The sequence below is a fragment of the Mirounga leonina genome, unplaced genomic scaffold (assembly GCF_011800145.1).
Source record: "Mirounga leonina isolate KUSES-001 unplaced genomic scaffold, KU_Mleo_1.0 Mir_127, whole genome shotgun sequence".
NCBI lineage: Eukaryota > Metazoa > Chordata > Mammalia > Carnivora > Phocidae > Mirounga > Mirounga leonina.
Genome location: NW_023270316.1, coordinates 1,249,387 through 1,269,407, shown reverse-complemented (window position 1 = coordinate 1,269,407; position 20,021 = coordinate 1,249,387). Strand labels below are relative to the sequence as shown.

General features: G+C 49.1%; 1 protein-coding gene across 1 annotated transcript in view; it reads right to left on the bottom strand.

Annotated features, from left to right (window-relative positions):
- Positions 1-208: 208 nt before the first annotated feature.
- Positions 209-20,021, bottom strand: part of TUBGCP3 (tubulin gamma complex associated protein 3) — a 75,202-nt gene continuing 55,389 nt past the window's right edge. The window contains exons 18-22 of the mRNA XM_035003035.1: positions 14,805-14,893; positions 14,549-14,680; positions 10,603-10,743; positions 6,503-6,619; positions 209-4,022 (exon numbers count right to left, since the gene is read on the bottom strand). Of these exons, the coding sequence (XP_034858926.1) occupies positions 3,864-4,022; positions 6,503-6,619; positions 10,603-10,743; positions 14,549-14,680; positions 14,805-14,893 (638 nt within the window). The 3' untranslated portion in view covers positions 209-3,863. The remainder of the gene's footprint in view (positions 4,023-6,502; positions 6,620-10,602; positions 10,744-14,548; positions 14,681-14,804; positions 14,894-20,021) is intronic.

Here is a 20,021-nt window from a genome sequence, read left to right as displayed (position 1 = left end):
CTGCTGAGTCATCAGTTCACGAACCTCTGAAGTGAACCGTCAAAGACTCTAAAGACCCACGAACACCGGCTCTTGGGTACTTTGCTCAGTCTGTTGAGGTTTCTTTCTGTTCTTTTGTCCCACTCTTTCATACGGGTAACGTTATATTTTTTGATATATGGTTTGACGAATTTCTGTGCATTTTTCTATTATTCTTTTTCAGAAAAAAAAATTGAGAGGAGGAAAAAAACCAAACTTCCTAGACATTCTGAACTGTAACTATATTCATAGTCGGAAGAAAATAAGAGAATCACGGATTAGTTAGGAATTAAGGACATAGGAAAAGCTCCCCATGAAGGCCTGTGATGTAACTCAAGTTGATGCAGAGAATGATTCAGTCAGAAACACAACGAGAAAAAGAAACTCCCTAAGCATTCAATTTGGGAAAAAAATAAACCAAGAGAGAAAAATTAAGGTATTAAATACAGAACAGTAATTTATAAAGCAGAAAAATGGCATCTATACATAGTAAAATGAGTGTCAAAAGATAATTCTTGAAAGGCATAAACTATAATTCCACTGGTAAAAGTGAACAGAAGAAAACGGAAAACAAAAACAAACCATATCAGGAATGAAATATAAAGGCATCTATATAAAAATCAATGCCAACAAACTTAAAAGCGCTGAGTGAAAACACGGTTTTCTAGAAACAAAAATGAGCTTGGAACTCAGAAATCTGAGTAGTCTCATTAGCAGAGTAGAAAAGGAAACGGTTGTTTAGAACCTACCCACCAAAGAGTGTCCAGTGATCGGACATGGGTGAAACCGAGCAGGGTCATGGGAAGGACCATCACTCCTCCCAGACAGTGATCTTCCCACCGCATCACGGTCCCACAGACCCGAGCGACCCCGCCCAAGTCACCGACACAGACCTGAGCGGCTCTGCCTTTCACATGGGTGCTGCACTCACCTGATTATTTCCACACATGCAAATGGCACTCGAGCAGGGCGGTGCATCCTCTTGCCCACCGAGGCCCCGCCAGCTACACTCGGCCTTCTGGAATACTGAAGTAGGAGGCTTGTCCTCACTGCTTGTGGCCACAGCGTTCACACCAGCGATCCCTGCCAGGAGGAGCCACACCCGACCATGGGCCACTAGCCCACCAGCCCGCTCCATGGTCCACGCGACCTCCCCTGGTAACACTCAACACATCACATAGACTTTGTGCCCTGGGACCCACCTTGAGCATGACCGTGGTTATTGGATAAAAGTGCTATCTTCCTAGGAAGTGGGAGGTTCATGTTGGCTGTACGTTCTGTCCTATCAAGCCAGGACACATCCTCCATAGGGCTGGGAGAATCACGACGCCGTGAGTTCCGCTGGTGACATACGCATGCGGCGCAGGAGGGACAGGTGACCCCCTTCCCCTCTTCAGTCAAGCCTGCCAACCTGACAGGACTCGAGGGAGGTAAGTCCTGACCAGGGGTGATCTGTGCCTGCAGCCACGGTCCCGGGCCTTCCTGGGCAGTAAGAGGCATCCTCAATGGCATGAAAGGTGAGCTGGGCTTGCGGGAGCTGCCCAGTCCACCAGAAACATGACAGCTCTGTTTATAAAGAACCTGCTAAGAGCCTGACCAGGTGCATACAGTGATCTCTGATCTTCACGACAACCTGAAAGGTTAGCACAATTATCATTACCCAGGGCCACACCAGAACATCGGTCTCCAGAGATGATCTGGCCCTGCAACTGGCCCTCCCGCCTCAACCACGAAGTGGGACCCTGCTCTGTGACAGGCCTGCCCGTTTACGTGGCGTCTCCAGTGGGGTCTGAAACGAGCTCTTGCAAGGCCTCTTGGATGGACACACCACCCTCTGGGCTGCCCGGGCCCTTCTGTGGCCCCATCTCTGTCTGCCAGACCCCCAACTCCATCCTGAGACCCACCAGGACCTCCTGGCCCCACTGGGAGGCCCCTCTCAGAGAGAGCTCCATAACCCACAAACCATGCCTAATTATGTGATGGCTCTTAATCTCAAATGGAGTTTTAGTCCCCAAATCTGGATTAGCATTTTCCAGAGTGGTCTCTACTGAGGACTAAAGGAGAAATGCTTTAAAGATAATAAAAACAGGCTCCAAGGTCAAAAAATCTTTGGGAAATTTCTCTGGGAGATAGAGGCAACCCCTGCTTTTCCAAAGTCCACATTATGCCACTCTGCTTTACAGAAGCTCCATGAGCAGCTGTTCTGAGGGGATTTGCGCTTTCTGAGGAGCTCAGCGTAGAGTCTGCAGCGGGTGGCCGAGCTCAGCGCCCTCCGGGGCTGTGCTCGCCCCTCAGAGCCCAGCCTCCAGGACTGAAGCTGGGCCTGCCGGCAAGCTGTGTCCTAAAAAAAGCCCCAAAAAAGGTCACTTCGGGGTCTGGGAGCGCGCAAACAAGCCCCCGCAGGAGTTGATGGTGATTGCCGCTTTGCTCTACTTGGTCTGGGCTGGCAAAAGTCTGCCCAGGTGTGCCCACTTGGGGATTGGGCGGGGGGACCTGTACGCAACACACTGTCACTTCTGGGAAACGTCCCAGTAGAGAAACCTGCATCCAATTTCCAATTTTACAAATTTTTAAACTAAAACTAAACTGGTATCCTAAAAAGTTCTGGCCTTCACCACAAATCCATCTCTGCAGAGCCAGGACTTCTAATCGCCCCTCTGGTGGGACAGGGACTCAGACGGGAACAGCAGACAGCTGAATGAAGGGTACCCCGCCCCCACCCCCGGCTCCGCCCTAAGGCCACACACGGTCCATTTCCCAGGTTTCACGGACGGCACAGTTCATGCCCTGACGCGCCTCACGTCAGACTGCCAGCCCGGCCCGTGACCCTGGCGGGTGAACTCGGTCTCTTCACAGAGTATTCATTCAAGGAAGAACCGATACGTCTGAAAGATAACTGCTTTTAATTCTCTAAGTTTCACTTATGCAACATCATAAAGGCAGATTTATGTGACTTGATATGACATTTTTACAAAAAACAGTTCCCCCCACATCTGGTCAGTAGTATATAAATATTTACAATGAAAAAATAGGCAAGGAGAAAGGAAATCTTCATTATTCAAGTCAGTTTCTTTCCAATGCTTATCAGAATTTGAAAATAAAATAGTTCATTAACTTTCTAGTCATCGTATTTACATATCACTTCAGCCGACAGATGGAGAAATCGAGGCTTGTGGGTGTTCTGTTCATGTCCCCCCCCCATTAAACTAGTTCTACACTAGTTTAGAAGTTATCTGAAAGAGTAAATTAAATATAAAAATGTAAACTTTGAAAGAAGATAAACTTTGAAAGAAGGATAAACATTCTTGCAGAGGTTAATATTTTACACACTACAAACCAAAATAAAATGCTCTATATTATATTTTCTTAGTAGGGACATTCTGTTTCAATTTAATTTGATTATCTAACAAAAACTGCCTCTAAGGAGGATGTTAAAAAAATAGCAATGACATTACCATCTTAACTAATGAACATCCATTCGCTCTAATTTTCTCTAAAAGCAACTGTGAGTTCTTAAAAAGTGACAAATATAAATTATATCATGGAGAGCTTAAGAAGCCTCAACAAAGTGTGGTATCTCTTAAATATGAAGACTTTAGAAAATAAATTTGAATAGTGCAAACCAGCCTGTTTAACTTAGTGATATTACAAATATATTCACCTCCAATGTATAAAAACATGACTTTGATTCTACCAGATGCCATGCCATCGAAAACACTGAAGGACTCGTGGGCAGGAACGGCGGACGTCCGCAGCATGCCAGTGGCCTTGAGGACTTAAATGTGAATGTTCGTCTCGTGATGCAGTTGCCAGCGTGCGCAGCTCCCTGTGAGGACGGGGAAGGTTCACGTGTGGGAGCCACGCCGCCCTCGAGAGCCCAGAGACACGCGGAGCCTTGGCTCTCTGGCTTCATAATGCTCGTTAAAGTCCAAGCGGAAGCTAAGAAACCGAAGACTGTCATCAGAGCTGGTCGTCAGCAGCACCAAAAACTGCTGCACGATGCCCTAAAGACAAGAAAAAGGAATATCCACTTCAGAAGGGAGCCTTCCACAAAACGTACCACGGCCTCGCCACTGCGGCCTCATCTGGGCGGTTTCTCCTTCAGGACCAACGGGCTCCACGAACGGCCACCACGGCGCGTCCCAAAGGGAGGACGGCTGCTCCAGGACCCGAGGTCGGCGAGCCAGTGGCAGCCGCGTTAGGAGGAGATACCCGTGTCCACAAACACGAATGCACAGTCAATACAGTTTACTTAAAAGAACTTCCTTTTTGCCCTAAGTTCTACAAGAATAAGCAAAACAGCGAAGCTTCTGATGTTAAAAAAAAAGCCAATTCTTTTTCTTTTAAATATAAAACCCAGTGTTCCACGTTCCATCTCTCACTTGAGTTAGGAGTACTGAACCACAGAGCCCTCCCAGGAACACAAAGGAGCACGTGAGAAACCACACGCCTCTAAACCACGACCGCAGGGCCCCCGGGTCCTTGCGGATGTGGGCTGAGTCGCCTTGCTGAAGACCAGGCAGAGTGTGGCCACGCCACCTCCTTCTCAGGGGGCTTCGTGGAACGAGGGGACATGACAGCAGTCTGTTCCAACTTCCATACGACAAGCACTGGCTGCTTCTCTGCAGGGCGGAGTCACTCCTGAGCACACACCCCATCCCTGCCGGGTTCCTGAGTCACAGGCAGCAGTGTGTGGCTGCCCAAAGTAGGCGATGTTCGTCTCCACACTTGCAGACCTGGAAAAGGTCCCATCTGCAGAGAAGCCGCCACGGGAACACCGCATCCCATCAGTCCTTCCAAAGCCGAGAAGCATCTCGGTCCCTCTCCGAGCTCCCGGAGACTCAGGTGTGTTCCACGAGGGAACTGCCACCTGACCAAGCACAGACCGGGGTGCTGTGGACACCCCTTTGTCCTGCGGGGAGCCCAAGGGCTTACGAGACGGTCGCTAAGGAACTCTACCGCGAAGCGTACAGGCAGTGGTTTCTTGTCAGGTGGCGCTGGGCGCGCTCACTACGCAGAACTGCGGGCAACACTTCTGTCCTCAGGCTGCGGCTCCCGGAGAGGCCGCTCGTGAGCGGTTCGGGACGGCAGCCGCTAAGCCCCCGGCTGCTCCGGGCACCAGTAGTTCAAAAAGAACAGAGAAGGACTTTTCCTGTCCAGGAAAAGAAATCCCAGTGGCCGTGATTTAGAAAGAAGATGAAGACTGTGATCTGAGAAAAACTGGGATTATACAGATTAAGATTACTTTTCAAAAATGCACTAAGTCTCAGGGCGCCTGGTGGCTCAGTCGGTTGAGCATCCGCCTCCGGCTCAGGTCATCATCCCGGGGTCCTGGGATCGAGCCCCACGTCCGGCTCCCTGCTCGGCGGGGAGCCTGCTTCTCCCTCTGCCACTCCCCTGCTCGTGATCTCTCCCTGTCTCTCTCTCTCTCAAATAAATAAATAAAATCTTTAAAACAAATGTATTAAGTCTCTCAGGAAAATGTGCAACCATCCCTGTCTCTTTCAGAAATGAGCACGAGCACACACTTTTTTACTCCGCTGCCGGTACGCTACTAACTTCACCAAGAGTATGAAACTAACCGTCACGACTCATTTTTAAGAAATGTACCCATACAGGGTTTACAACACGGGGTCTAGCAGCTATCTCATTATCGAAACACCTGTCTGGTGAGGATATCTTTGCACTGAACATAATTCCATCTTTGCCACCATTTAGGAAGCATTTTTAACAAACGTGCTGGGTAGCTCATATCAGAGGAAGACCACCTGCGAAAGGGACAAAGTCCTCCCATGTCCACGTTATGCTGAGACAGCCGTCGAAAGTACGAGGACCCCGGGAAGGAAACCAGATGCCTATGGAACAGGGAGGTAGTTTCATTTTAAATTTTGAACCACACAGAGACAAAAGCACACAGAAACATTAATTTTTCAAGGTTTCAACGTCAATGCTTATTTGTCTTTCTAATCAGTTAACCAGCAACTGAATGTAAAAATTCTTCATAAAACTCTTTCACCTATATTTCCATCACTAAAATCACACTGAGAAACAGACGGAATCAGAAACCAAACCCACAACACAGAAATAAAAACCAGAGCACACGGACTCTGTGCATCTGCTCTTCTCACAGCCTCCCGGGTCTGTGGGCCCCAAATTAAGCACCCGCCGCCTCGCGTGCTCCGCGTCCCCCACAGCAGCTCCCCGCACACCTTCGCACCCTCCTGCCTCACCTCGGGCCCCCGCAGGACTGAGGCTGCACAGCTCCGCCCGGTCCCCGCAGGGCTCCCACCCCCGGCTGACACCACCACAACCATCCCAGGAGAGCAGGCCCCGTCAGCCCAGGGTCCAGGGGAAGGTCACAGAGCCCCACTGTGGGTGGTGGGCAGGCTGAAAGGACTCCTTTCTAAATCGCACTGACAGGAACAGTCAACTGCAGAAAACCAGCAGCGTGATGCGGTCACCGCGGTGTCACCCCAACACACACCTGGTAGAAGTGTGTCAAAATCCGCAGCTGCGAGCACATTTTCGGTATAGATTCTCGGAATTCTTGAATCCTCTTGTTCTCGTCCTCCTCCTCTGCCGCTGTCACTCCCCACCGGCCCTGAAGAATCGGAAGGACCAGATCAAATTAAATCTGGGCACAAGAAGCTGCCAGGGTGGGACTGGGCTGGAGGGGAGGGCGGGGAGATGTGTGCTTTTCATGCCCCTCGTGCTGCTAAACACTCCGACGATACTCTGCTCATGCACAACGGTGCTCTCGCTTACTTTCTCCAATTAGTAAGCTACCTCAGAAATGCCCTCCGTCAGCACACGTGAGCACACAGAGAACCCCCTCCTTGTTTTTAACGACTACACTGCATAGCGTGTAGCACTTCCGATCGTTTGTCACAAGCTAACCAGGCTTCTGTTACTAAAAACTACGCCTTGTATCTTCCCATCATTGCGGACACATTTCTAGCACAGACCTTCTACGTAAAAGCCGAACCAGATGGTTCAAAGTACTGGAGCCCATTAACCCTTGACTTTGGTGGGAATGCTTCTTGCTATTATTTCTCCCACACACGGCAGATCTTTTTGTACCGGAGATATATCAACTTTGTTTTTAAAAGATGGTTTTTAAGGAGTGGTGAGTCTGACTACACGCCTTTTCAGCCAGCCTATGCGGGAATTCGCATTGGGTTCTTGCCTTTTTATCAACAGAGTTGTCTCGTCGTGACACAATCCTAAAACCTGTATCTCTTTTACAGCTGTTCTGCCACCTTCTGGAAGCTTTAGCATTTTACCTTTCACGTTCAGATTCATACCCACCCCGTGGTGGCTGCGTGTGTTCGAGGCAGGGTCGAGATACAGCCGCCTAACACCATTTATCGACGCTCCACTCCCCACTGTTCTCAGTCGAGAACAAATGATCCCAGAATGTGAAGGGCTGTTTCTGGACGTTACTCTGCTCCCCTGACTGCCCTTGTTTGAGCCAACACCATTCTTTTCACTGCCGTAATTTTGTAGATCTTGAGGGTATATGTATACTCAACTAAAAATAAATTATTGTCTAATTTGTTCTTGTTCAAAATTCTCTTCACTGCAAGCTACGCCCTGTGTATTTCCACGTGAATTTTAGAATTAGTTTATCATTTTCTATCCCCCCCCAAAATTAAGCCCACAAAAAACCCCAAAACTGTTGGGGATTAAAACTGGGATTGCACTGAATCTATCAGCTCCCCAATCCATGAATACAGTCTACGCCTCCACTTTTCGAGGGGCCCTCTGCGATCTCTGTGGTGCTGTGGTTAGGGGCCAGAGAGCTCGTCCTCCGGGGTTTGGGAGCCACCTGATCTACGCTGTCGCTCCGCTCTACCACAGAGCACACGAGCACCACAGACAACGCGGAAATCACTGGCACGGCTGCTCCAACGAAGCCCCATCCACAGAGACACGCGGGAGGCCAGGCCTGCAGACCGTCGGTCGCCAAGCCCTGTTTCACAGTTTTCTGTACAAGGGCCTTACACAGATTTTATTACATTTAATGCTCTTTTAAAGGCATTTTAAAATTTCAAATTGTTTGTGGCTGATAGAAATAGAAGTGATTTCTGCATATGGACCTTATTTCCTACTACTTTGATAAATTCACTTATTAATTCTAGTTAACTTACCTAAAATTATTTTGGATTTTCTACGTCCACAACTGTGACTTGTGCCCCCCCCCCCACCATTCCCCCAGAAAAAGCTTGCTTGCATGTTTGCACTTGTATTTGTTTGTCTTGGTTTCTAAGGCGGGTGGACCACCACCACCACACTGAATGAAGTGCTCACTGCCCTGGGTCTCAGTCCCAGGACTGCACCGTTAAGCATGCGGTTTTGACTCAGGCCTTTCAAGCAAACCTTCTATCAGATATTCAATTAGCATCAAATGATCTTATCCATCTATTGAGATGATCATGTAATTTCCTCCTTTAGTTTGTAAATGTGGTGAATTACAACATTTTCATCAAACGATACACGACCTTTGTACTTGAGGGATGAACCAAAGCTTGTTTGTAATGTCCTACCCCCTGATACATCCCAACTCAGTGACACGGTCTTCGGGCTTCGTGACGCAGACCAGCACAGAGCAGGAGGCAACAAAGGCCAGGCTTGTCTAAATGCTTTGTTCCACAGATTTCACTTTAGAACCAGGTAACTATTTTACAAGAGTACATTCAATTTTGTTTTATAAGTTAAAAGCAAAAAACAAAACCAATTAATTTGCATACTGAGCTGGGGGCGTAACCTCAAGGGAGTGATTATGTCAAGTGCATTACAACCCGGATTCTGATGTGCACAACTAGTGTGCATCCCACTCAGTAACTACCGTCGCTGCCCTGCTGGGGCACACGTGTGGAGACAGCTGTGGGCACATCTGTGTACGCTGGGGGGGAGGGGCTGTCAGCAAGTCACAGTCTGCTAGTACTAGAAACCAGGATTTCCAATGCAGAAGATAAAGAAAACAAAGTCCCTTTAATCCTAAACTTGAATTGGAAATACCACTATAAACCTAAGGGAAAGAAGAAAGGAGGCAGAGAACCATGGGGGGACGAAGCGCGTCTGACAGGAAGACTGGGTCCACTCAGGGGCTGAAGAAGGCGCCGGCTTGTCGCAGCGCACGCAGGGCTCTGGAGCTCGGGGATGAGTCCTCTCGAATGGTCTCTTTAAAACTGCAATGGACCCCAGGTCTCAGTGATTGCTTTTCAGTTATTTTGCCCACAGAATTTAAGTAATTTCTCAGATACAGTTCCAGCTTTCAGCTGCCCAAAGGGATCCCTGAGCGCATCGGAATGAAACACACTGAATGATCAGGACTCATTATGCAGACCTGTCTCACTCCGGTGCTGACAGTTTACAGTCGGAGAGAGCCAGTGAGTCCCACAACTGGCCGCCCTGCTATTAGAAGAGTGTGAAAATCCGGAGGGCTGATTCTTGTAGATTTTATGTAGTTTAGTGATTCCCCAGAAGGGCGGATTCTCGGGCTGTGGGCAGCTTTAAAAATCACAGCAGTGACTAGCTTTTACTGTACGCTTGCCAAATGCCAAATAACAGCTAAGCCCTACACACGTCAGCGAGCCCCTCTATGGGGTCTTAGTACCGCTCCCACTGTACAACGAGGGGACACCTTAGAGAAGTCAAACCACCCACAACGCCAGTGAGCATGGTCAGGGGGCGTCTTCGGCTGGCCTGGCACCTGGGTGTGCTGGACACACACACACCCACTCTCAGCAATACAGATGGAGCAAGCCCTCCTCCTGTTTCCAAAAAACCCTGAGGAGACAGCAGGTACTCTAAGCGGTTGTGAGTTTTCCAAACGGAACAGGATCCTAACACAAGTTTTAAGGTAACATATAAAAATAAAACTAATCAAACTGTGTTATCTAAAAAATTTGCTGGGTGGCGCAGTGGGTTAAGCGTCTGACTCTTGATTTCAGCTCAAGTCACGATCTTAGGATGGTGGGATCAAGCCCCACGTCGGGCTCTGCGCTTGGCAGGGAGTCTGCTTGGGATTCATACCCGCCCCCCCACTAAATAAATAAATTAATTAAATCAATCAATCAATCAATCAATCAATCCTTTAAATAATTTGTCAGCATCCCAAGAATAAACACCTTGGAAAAGTAAAAATTACAGAGATGATGTCAAATACAAGAAATCCCATAAACTGCCAAACTTGTTCAATACATCTTCACTACCCAAGGTCATGGGTTTAGGAAGGTCAATGAAAGTAGCCCCAAGCTCAGAGCTCTGGTTCCCCCGTGTCCATGTGTGTCCACCAGCTGGAGGTGACCAGGTGATGCAGAGCTAGGACCAGTCTGCAGAGCCACCAGCGCCCACGGGCTTACTCACGGGATTCCAGTGCACGCTGTCCTCATGCCCACAACAGGATGACAGCGAGGGTGACCACTCCGAGAGGAAAGGTCAGCGCCTCCTTAGGATTCCAAATGCAGGTGTGAGCACCGTCTCCAAGAACATTTCAGCAGGAAAATTACTTGTATTTGTGACGATGCTGGCAATAAGCTCATTATTAGAACTGATAGCCCACTGGCAGAAAAGCCATACCTCAACTTCGTGCTGTTTCTTCTTCTCTTCGAACTGTAGTCGTCTCTGTAGCTCTTCCAGGGCGGCTCTGTATATCGCGTCTTGAGTGTTCTGAAGCTCAATGATTTGATCAAACACGGCTCTGAGTTGATTTAAAAGTGCCTGAGGAGGAGACAAAAAGAGACTATAAAACAAGGTATCAATTCATATTCTCAAGTGCTCTTTGCCTCCACTGCTGTGTTCTGAACTCCCCTCACAGTGGCCTCACGAGCCGCAGCGCGGCCCCACCTCACGGAGCCGTCAGCAAGCATCGGAAAGGGCCGGGAAAGCAGGCCCATTTGATTCACTTTTTGGTGCCATACCCACCAAGACCAGACATGGAGGATATGAGAAAGAAGATTCTTAATATAGTAAAAAAACAAATTCAGCACAGTGTTTAAAAAAACAGCATTGAGCAGGAATGCAAGGATGGTTTAACCCTGCAAACACACTGCCCTTCCCTAGTGCTGCGGTGTGGAGAGAGGGCACGAGAAAGGGATCTGTAGCAAAGATCTTTTATGTAAATCAAAAACACATCCATGCAAAACGCCAAATATACACACAAGGGGGCACAGCAAACACAAAGACAACTGTGCCGCCGGCGGGGGTGGGGTATGACACAACCAACACGCACGGTCTTCCGCGGACGGCTGAGGGCACACGACTGAAGAGCAGGGTCAACTCTATGCTCTGCCAGCTTCGATTTAAAAAAAACCCATTAACAATTTGAGGAGAAAAGATAATTTCGAAATCACAGGAAAAAAAGTCATGTCTTAAAACTTAACAGCCACTCATGACTTCTACAAGGCATCTAAACAAACTAGGACTACAAGGACCCTCCTTAATTTGATAAAAGATTCTATGAGATCTCTTGGCAAACATCAAAGTGAATGGTGAAAGAGTAAAACATCCCTTTAATGCCGGGGATGAGATAAGGAGACCTACCCATGCTCCTGATGGACCCAGCTAACACCCCAAGGCAAGGCAAAGCAGAAAACAGACCCTCTGGAAAGAAAGAAACAAAACTGGCTTTCCTTGTAAAAACAGGATCTAAGCAGATCTAGAAACCCTTGGGATGAAAAAAAAAATGGATAAAAAAATCAAAGTAATGAAATGAATACCATTCCTCCAAACCAGCCAACCACCACGTTTATGGTAGTAACAACCTAGAAAAGACTGGCAAGAGGTTATGGGAGAAAGATGACAGGACTTGACTGAGGAGCCTGAAGAGAGAAAGAAACAGGCGGGTCTCCAAGCTCACGGACAGGAGGCGGCAAGGAAGCTGAGCTGGCGAGAACGGGCACCCCGGCTCACTGAGGGTGGAAGACGCAGGGGCTAGTGAGGACACACGCAACGCCAGCCCCACACCCCTGTGTGGGGGGCGCGCTCCACCCTGCCCGAACATGTCCCTTCGAAGGGTCGGCGACACACAGGCACCAATCTCACTAACTCGTGGCCGCTGCAGCTGGGTCAGGCGGCCCAGGACTCACGGCAAACACCGGGCTCACTGCAGGGCTGCTTGTTCTCTCGGAGGGTCTTACTTGATAAGAAAAAAGCAAAACAAAAGATGGAGATAGTCTAATTTGTTTTTAAAAAAGATCCATTTCTTCCAATCTGTTTCTTTACTGTAATCAAATAAGAACTGCTATTTCTGGAGCAGTTAATTCATCTACGAGGTGACTGCTTTGGCTTCAAGCTAAGGCGGGAAGGGCCGGGCAGCAGTCGGCTCGGGCAGGAGAAGCGGGGACGTGCGTCCGGGGCGGCCCCGGTGCGCAGCAGGGCAGCAGCAGCGCCCAGACGAGGACCACACACGTGCGCGCGCTGCCGCCGCCCGGCCACAAACCCCCTTCAAAACTATGCGCCCAGCCAACAGCCTCGTCTCCTTACTAAGGGAGATACCGAAACGCACTCCACTTCTGTCAAGAACAGACGGTTCGAATCTGCTCTATATACTGGGTTCCTTAAAAAATAAAACCTCTAGTGATTCTTTTAAACCACCAAATTAAAAGTAAGACCAGGGCGCCTGGGTGGCTCAGACGGTTGGGTGTCTGCCTTCGGCTCGGGTCATGATCCTGGGGTCCTGGGATTGAGCCCCACGTCGGGCTCCCTGCTCAGCGGGGAGTCTGCTTCTCCCTCTGCCTGCTGTTCCCCCTGCTTGTGCCCCTAATAAAAAATAAAAAATTCTTTAAAAAAAATAATAAAATAAAAGTAAAACCATCAGCAAACGGGCTACTTCAAAAACGATTACCAAGCCTTTAGCTCCACTGTGACTCCACCAAAGGAGTGACTCGGGCAACCCGCACGTAAGCATTCCATGACCACGAGAAAACGGTCCTATAGGCAAAAATGTTTCTCCTTGGATTCTGTTCCTATCAGTGGAAACCTTCTAGAGGCAAGAGGTGTGACTGTTTTGTACAGAACTGTCACTCATGGACGTGGCTGAACCCCAACGTTGCCAGCCCCTGACGGCTCCTTACACCCCACATGGAGACCGACGTCGCTGTGGGCCTAATCCTAACAAGTTCCCGTCTCCTGCAAAGCAGACTCCAACCACGCTCAATCTCTGTAAGACGCACACCGTGGCTCTGAACCATTTAAAAACAGAGCTAGCGAACATTTACGCGTCAGGCACCGTGATAAACGGTTTCCGTGAATTACACCATTCACCTCTCGCAGACCTACAGGAGACGAGTGTCACACCCTCTTAACACGAGACAGCGCAGTGCCCACAGAGCCCCAGGGAACAGCGTCCCACTTGTTACTACGTGAGTGCCTCCAACAGCGCAGGAGGCTCGTCTACTGCTCCCGGGGGACCCGTGTGCCGACAGACGGACGGCTCACAGAGACCACAGCTATGGGCTCAGCCGACGCAGACAAAGCTCACTCACCGTGGCCAAGGCCAAAAGGCCGCAGGTGCGCATTTCTTAAATGATTAATTATATCCAAACTATTTTAAAAATTACTTTTGTGCCATTGTTTCCATATATTTATAAAAGCTTTCTATATAGAAGCATCTTTGAGCAATTTTTTGCACATATGAGCGACAGTTTTAGTAATAAAATTTGGCATACCAAGACAGGTGTTTCCCAGCCACGACTGGGAAACCCAGATATGCTAAACGAACGCCCTCCGTGAAGCAGCGCGTTTCCCTTGAGGAGGGTGCAGGTAGAAGCAGAAGCAGCCCTTTGTGAGCGAGAAACTTACTTGAAGTCACATTTAATGTCAAAAATGCACATGAAATTTTAAAGACTCTTACGTCACAATATCTTTGTTTCAATTGAAAACAACGTGTTCCTTGCTTCCCCAGATGTGTAAATAAAACCAGAACTCCACGAGGCTTGGCCACACAGAACAGCAACGTTCAGGTGTCTACATGGGAGCAACACTAGCGACAAGCTGGGGCTGCGGAACGCTTACAGTTTTTCTAGACAAACCGCCTATTTTCTAACACATGCAGCCAGACACTCACTTAACCAAGGCAAACACATAAAAGACCATTGTCCCTAGATAATAGCATGTAGGGAGAGCCTGAAGCGCTCTGCATGTCCTCACGCCGTCCTCCTGAACTCACAGACGGGCGGCCATTTGCTGTGTCCTCGCACCATTTGCCTGGTTTACTCAGGGCCCAACACGAAACCAGCGCGGTGGTTCATCTCTGTCTTCTGAGCCCCATGAGACACCACCACTATGACACCGAGGAAGTGGAGGGGTGCGAATACATGCTTTGCCACTTTCATAACCATTTCAGAGCATGTTCTTGTTCTAATTCCACTCAGAAAGGGTCCACCCAGCACCTCAAATTATTAGTAAAACAGTCCTAGTTACTAGTAATGTGGGCATCAGGCGATTTCTAAGATGCCCCATGTGGCAGGAGCCCAAGAGGAGAAGACTCTCATTGTTTCTGTTTCTAACGGCACATGGGTCTTACTCTGGAGTCGGTGTCCAGCAGACAGCGGGAGATGATGGTGTCCAGGAAGACCTCGTGGGCCGCAATGATGTGGTCCAAGTCTTGGGCCTGCTGCACCTTGTTCCAAAGTTCATCCCAAGAGCATTCAAGCACCTAGGAAACAACAACGCGACACTCAGGTACAAGGCGTGTCTTCCTGCATCTTTGACAAAATACCCACACAAAAGCCTAAGACAGGACCCATTTAAAGAAATGTCAAAGGATGCTCTGAATGTACCTCAAACGTAATGTAATACTGCATCTGGTGAATGAAGTGGACCATCTCAGAGGCCAGAACGTGACACTGGTGCAGCACCCCAGAGAACTCTGCAAGAGAGCCGAGGAGCTGGTGTCAAGACGCCGCGGGGACACACGTACACAGCCACACCCCCCGCCAGACGTCTGCAACCTCTCTCTCAAAAACCACCACCAGCTTTCACTGTCAACCCCTTCAAACAGGAAACAGTCCTTCCATTATCAAGTTCCACGCCATTCGAGCTACACAAGGGCTCAGCTGTCTCATCACGTAGCATTATTTTACTTTATATAATGTAAGGACCTGATAAGGAACGGCATTAAACAAAACAATTGCATCTGAAACTTAAATAGACGCATTTCATTGTACAAGTATGAATATTCACTCAGTTCTGCGGCTTCTTTACAACACGTCTGCCTGCTGCTGGGCAAGACTTCACGACTCCCAGCGATCTGGAGACAAAAGTGACATTTCCTTGAGGGCCCGAAAGGGATCTTGTCACCCGAGAGGAACAGGAACCAGGAGGGCGATGGGCCTGAGCCCCAACTCTGCTCCTGTTCTTTGCAAGATTATAAAACCACCAAAAGGCTTAGAGGTCACACAGAGCAGGCATTCTCTGCTCATACTTTTAATTTTTCATTCAAAGACCCTACCAGAGTGCGAGGGGACACCACGGTAGAGGAGGGCTCAAGCAGATGGGGTCACCACAGAAAATGCTTACAAGCGCATTTCAATGTGGGTCAGACCGGACGTATTTTTGTTGCCACCCCAAATGCCTTTAATTAGCTCCTTAGGTAAACAATCGTTGCTGCATGCAGTTCTTTGAGAAATCATTCTTGTCCCTTCCTAAGAGTAATAAGGAAGTGAAACAGAAACACATGACAGAACAGTGGGATACAGACTTTAAGAACGGATGAAGTGCCCCGTGGGGACTTTGCTGGCCTGGCTCAGCACACACCACTGGCCCGCAGAGCAGCAGGCCACCCCAGGGGATGAGCACACGCTCCAAACCCCCGGCGCCTTCCCCACCGTCAGGAACCCGCTAGTCCTGGACGGCGTAAATACTCCCGGGAAGAACAGGTTAGGGGCTGCCATGTCATCTGTAAGCCCAAAATGAAGAATGTACTTTTCCTACTAAAACTACCAAAGGGGGCTGACGTGTCTCACCGGATACCCAAAGCCTATTTACCTAGATTACTTTCGGCATAAAAGAGAGTCATAAAATGCTGCTCTAAGTGGGAGTCATCCACATCACGGTGTCAGGACTGCCATTTACAACTCCGTCTGGGCTTCAGCCCAGAGCTGGAATGACAGGGACCGTGCTACCCTTCCCCCGAAGGCCAGGCGGTCTTACCTGGAGAGACTGCGTGTATTTAAAGCCTCCAGCACGCGCGCAGGTGTGCGCCATCCATCCTGCCCCTTTACAAACCACACCCGTGAGGACACCAGGTCTCGCTGCAATAGCCCGTGTCTCCGAGTCTCCCCTCCAGTGCACGCGGACTGCTTCCTAAGATGTGCTGCTTTGCTCGGACTCACGGCGAACGCCGTCAGCTGTTTATTTCAAAAGCCTTGTGAGGCATCTACGCAGTTGACACTTCTCCATCCTCCCATTTTTCTACCAGAGAGAGTCGAACATCGCTGACAAAACTGTAGACCTCATGGCATATCCTGACGGACGCGCATGAGGATGGTAAAGCAGGCTCCTCTCGGTGCTGTCTCCGGGGCCCCGTGTGTCACAGAAGCACAGAAATCTGTGTGGCTCGTCTCAGCATCTAGCTCCTAGTCAGTGTTCTGCACACAAGGGGAAAAGCTCAATCCCACGAAAATGCGCGCTGTTCCTGCTCTGGTCTCTCTGTCCAGCGGTCTTCTCGGGTGTTTCCACTGAGGTCCCATTGACAGACAATCCAGCACTACCTGGACAATGTGTTTTTACTTGTACATTATACGAGTTTGCTAACATTTTTCACATTTCATCTTTGAGCTCCTTCATAAACCAGGAACTTCTGCCCGGTACTCACACAGTTTGATAACATAGTGACTAAGTCACCGACTCCACTTTATTATCTTGGATTTATTTCAGAGCACAATCTCTCCACTGCCATTAATCTACCAGAATCTCTCATGTCACCCAGATATGGAGATGAAAATGCAGCTCAATGAACACAAAACAGAAGCATCTACAGAAACCATCCTGGACTCCTGTTGGTACCAACCTAAAATTCCCGGCATTTGGCCTCAGCTGGTCCTCCATGCTGCCCAGAAGCCCTCTCCTTTCTCTGTCTGACTCCAAGACAGCGGCTTCCAGCCACCACTACCTGGGGTCCTCCAACCACAGCTCCCCTCCGCCCTCCCCAAGAGCCGTGGCCTCGGCAGGAAGCTCTCCTCCGCTGTGCAGCTTCCAGGCCACTCTGGGCCCCCGTTCTGCTCGTGCTCGCGTCCTCTCGCCCGGACTGTTACATGTGCCTTGGCCCGTTGCCAAAGACGAGGGGCGGCTGGGGTCAGTCCCCAGTCTCCACCTTAGCTGGTTTCCTGCACCGTTGCCATATTGGAGCGTTCCTCCCGTGGCTTCAGAGAGACCACCCTCTCCGGGTCCACTGCCCACCTTTCTGGTTGTTTCTCCTCGTCTCCATTAGGAGGGCCTGTTCTGCTGCTCCTTGCTGCAAGACCTTTTCTCTTTTCACCCCATTTTGAGGCAATCTCATCGATTCCATGGCGTCCAGGATCATCTACATGAACTGCGTCTACACCTTTAATCTCTAGGTCTGATCTGCCTTGGGCTTCCGACCAACCCAACAGATGCGTCCCATATATTCTTAAAAACATCTCAAATTAATGTATCTGAAACGGAAGCATTACCCCCAAAGTGCTCCTCCCCCAGCGCTCTGGGCCTGGTGAATGCCCCCCCCATCCCCAGCTCAAAACAGAGCCCAATCACCCAGCCCCGGCCCCCAGAGCTCCCTCAAGTCCATGCACTCTCCCCAACCCCAGGATACTATGTCCACCACGGCCACCCTCCCACAGGATCACAACCGACGCCTCTGCCAACCTCCAGCCTTGCCTCTGAGACCCACTTTCTTCAGTGATGTCAGAGTAACTTTCAGAACCAAACAATTCCGAGCATGCCCCACTCCCTGGTACAGACCCTCCCATGGCTCCCCCTGCCACTGAATTCAGACTGACCCGAGACCCAGCCTGTGAGGCCCTGAAGGCCTGCCCTTGGCCCATCCTCCCCACCCCCACACTCTTCCCTTCACGGACACACTCACGTCCAGGTGCAGCCTTGGGCACCACTGTGGAGCCCAGTAAGCTACCCACGTCTGCCAGGTGTCTCCTTTCTATGTTCCTAGAGCACCTGGTCTCGTCCACATCAAACAACTCATCGTCGTGCATTCTAAGTTCTTGTTTAAATGTCCATCCTGCCCTAATAGGCCCCACTGGGACCCTGTTTGTCATGCCTGTCACCGGATACCAAGAACAGGCAGCACAAAGTAGGCCCTCAACAACTCCTCACTGGATGAGGGATTTCAGTCCTCAAGATTAAAGCGGATGGTGTGTCCTCCTCTATGTCTTGACTATTTAAATTCACATCGTTTTCAAAAGCCTTCCCTGACCAAAGCAAATTAGCAATAGTGTTAAAATAAGTGTTCTTCCCTTTAATAGTCTAAGGTACTCCCAAATACTTTATTTTCCTTCTAGAAAAATCCTCTTTTCTTATATAAGTGAGTATAAAGAACAGCATCTTCAATGACATTCTTCCGAAATGAAGCCTCTGAGTAAAGGGACCTGTGACCACTTCCCATTGAAAAGGAACCTGATTGGGGAGACAAACCATGAGAGACGATGGACTCTAAGAAACAAACTGAGGGTTTAGAGGGGAGGGGGGTGGGAGGATAGGTTAGCCTGGTGATGGGTATTGAGGGCACGTTCTGCATGGAGCACTGGGTGTTATGCACGAACAATGAATCATGGAACACTTCATCTAAAACTAATGATGTAATGTATGGGGATTAACATAACAATAAAAAATAAAAAAAAAAAAAGAAAAGGAACCTGATGACCCATATGATGGAAGTCTGAAATCCCTATAATGCTGCAACTCTTCCCCACACGAGAATTCCCATGCTAGACGCTGGACTCAGAACTTCTCACTGCCTGGTCACGCTCGAACAAATGACTAGGAACCCAATTCATAAGCAGACTGAATTCATAAGGGATAATCTGGTCCTTTAATTCCTAAAAAATCTAACTTACACCCGAAACACCCCTTGAATCTCTTTACCCAGCATCTTGAAAATACATCACAACATACTTAACATGGATGTGCTTGTGTTTTTTTGTTGTTTTTTTGTTTTTTGTTTTTTTTTTTAAAGATTTTATTTATTTATTCACAAGAGACAGAGACAGAGAGAGAGAGAAGCAGAGGGAGAAACAGGCTCCCAAGGAGCAGGGAGCCCGATGTGGGACTTGATCCCAGGACCCTGGGATCATGACCTGAGCCGAAGGCAGACGCTTAACCATCTGAGCCACCCAGGCGCCCTGTGCTTGTGTTTTTATGGTTGACCTACAAAGAAAGAATCCCAGAAGCAAAGCAACACCTGCACTGGGGTCCAATAAATACACAAACACAATACATCTCCTGCCGGGCTACCTTCACAGCAGACAGTTTCACACACAAAATCAAGAATGACCGCTCCTTCGTCAGCTTGTTCAGGAGCCAAGCGTGAGGTCCGTCTGTAATTCTGTGCTGCCCTCTCCAGGGTGCTGGGAGAACGTCAAGCCTGACGGAAACTGACGGCAGGCCCTGCGAGGACTTGACTGCGCGTCGCAGGCATCTCCAGCGGGAAGCACCTGCTCATCTGGAGATGCACCTTCAACAGCATGGAGGACTGTTAAAAATTGTAAGAAGTTTCTTAAAAAAAAAACCCAAAAACCCTAAAACAGTTTCTTCCCAATTGCAAATCACCTCCTTCAACCTGTATTTATAGCTGAGGCTACTATACTTAAAAGCGACTTGATCAAATCACCCATCTGATTTATTTCTCAAGGCCAAGGGTCCAAAGTTGTGAGACTCAGACTGTTTCAAACCTCCTGTCTGTGGAATCTCTAACCACCACGAAGGTCCTCCTGCAAACGCCATCCGCTGCCCAACGTATGGCCCGGCAGCTAGGAGTGGTGCCTGCAAAGGTGCCCCCCCAGCCC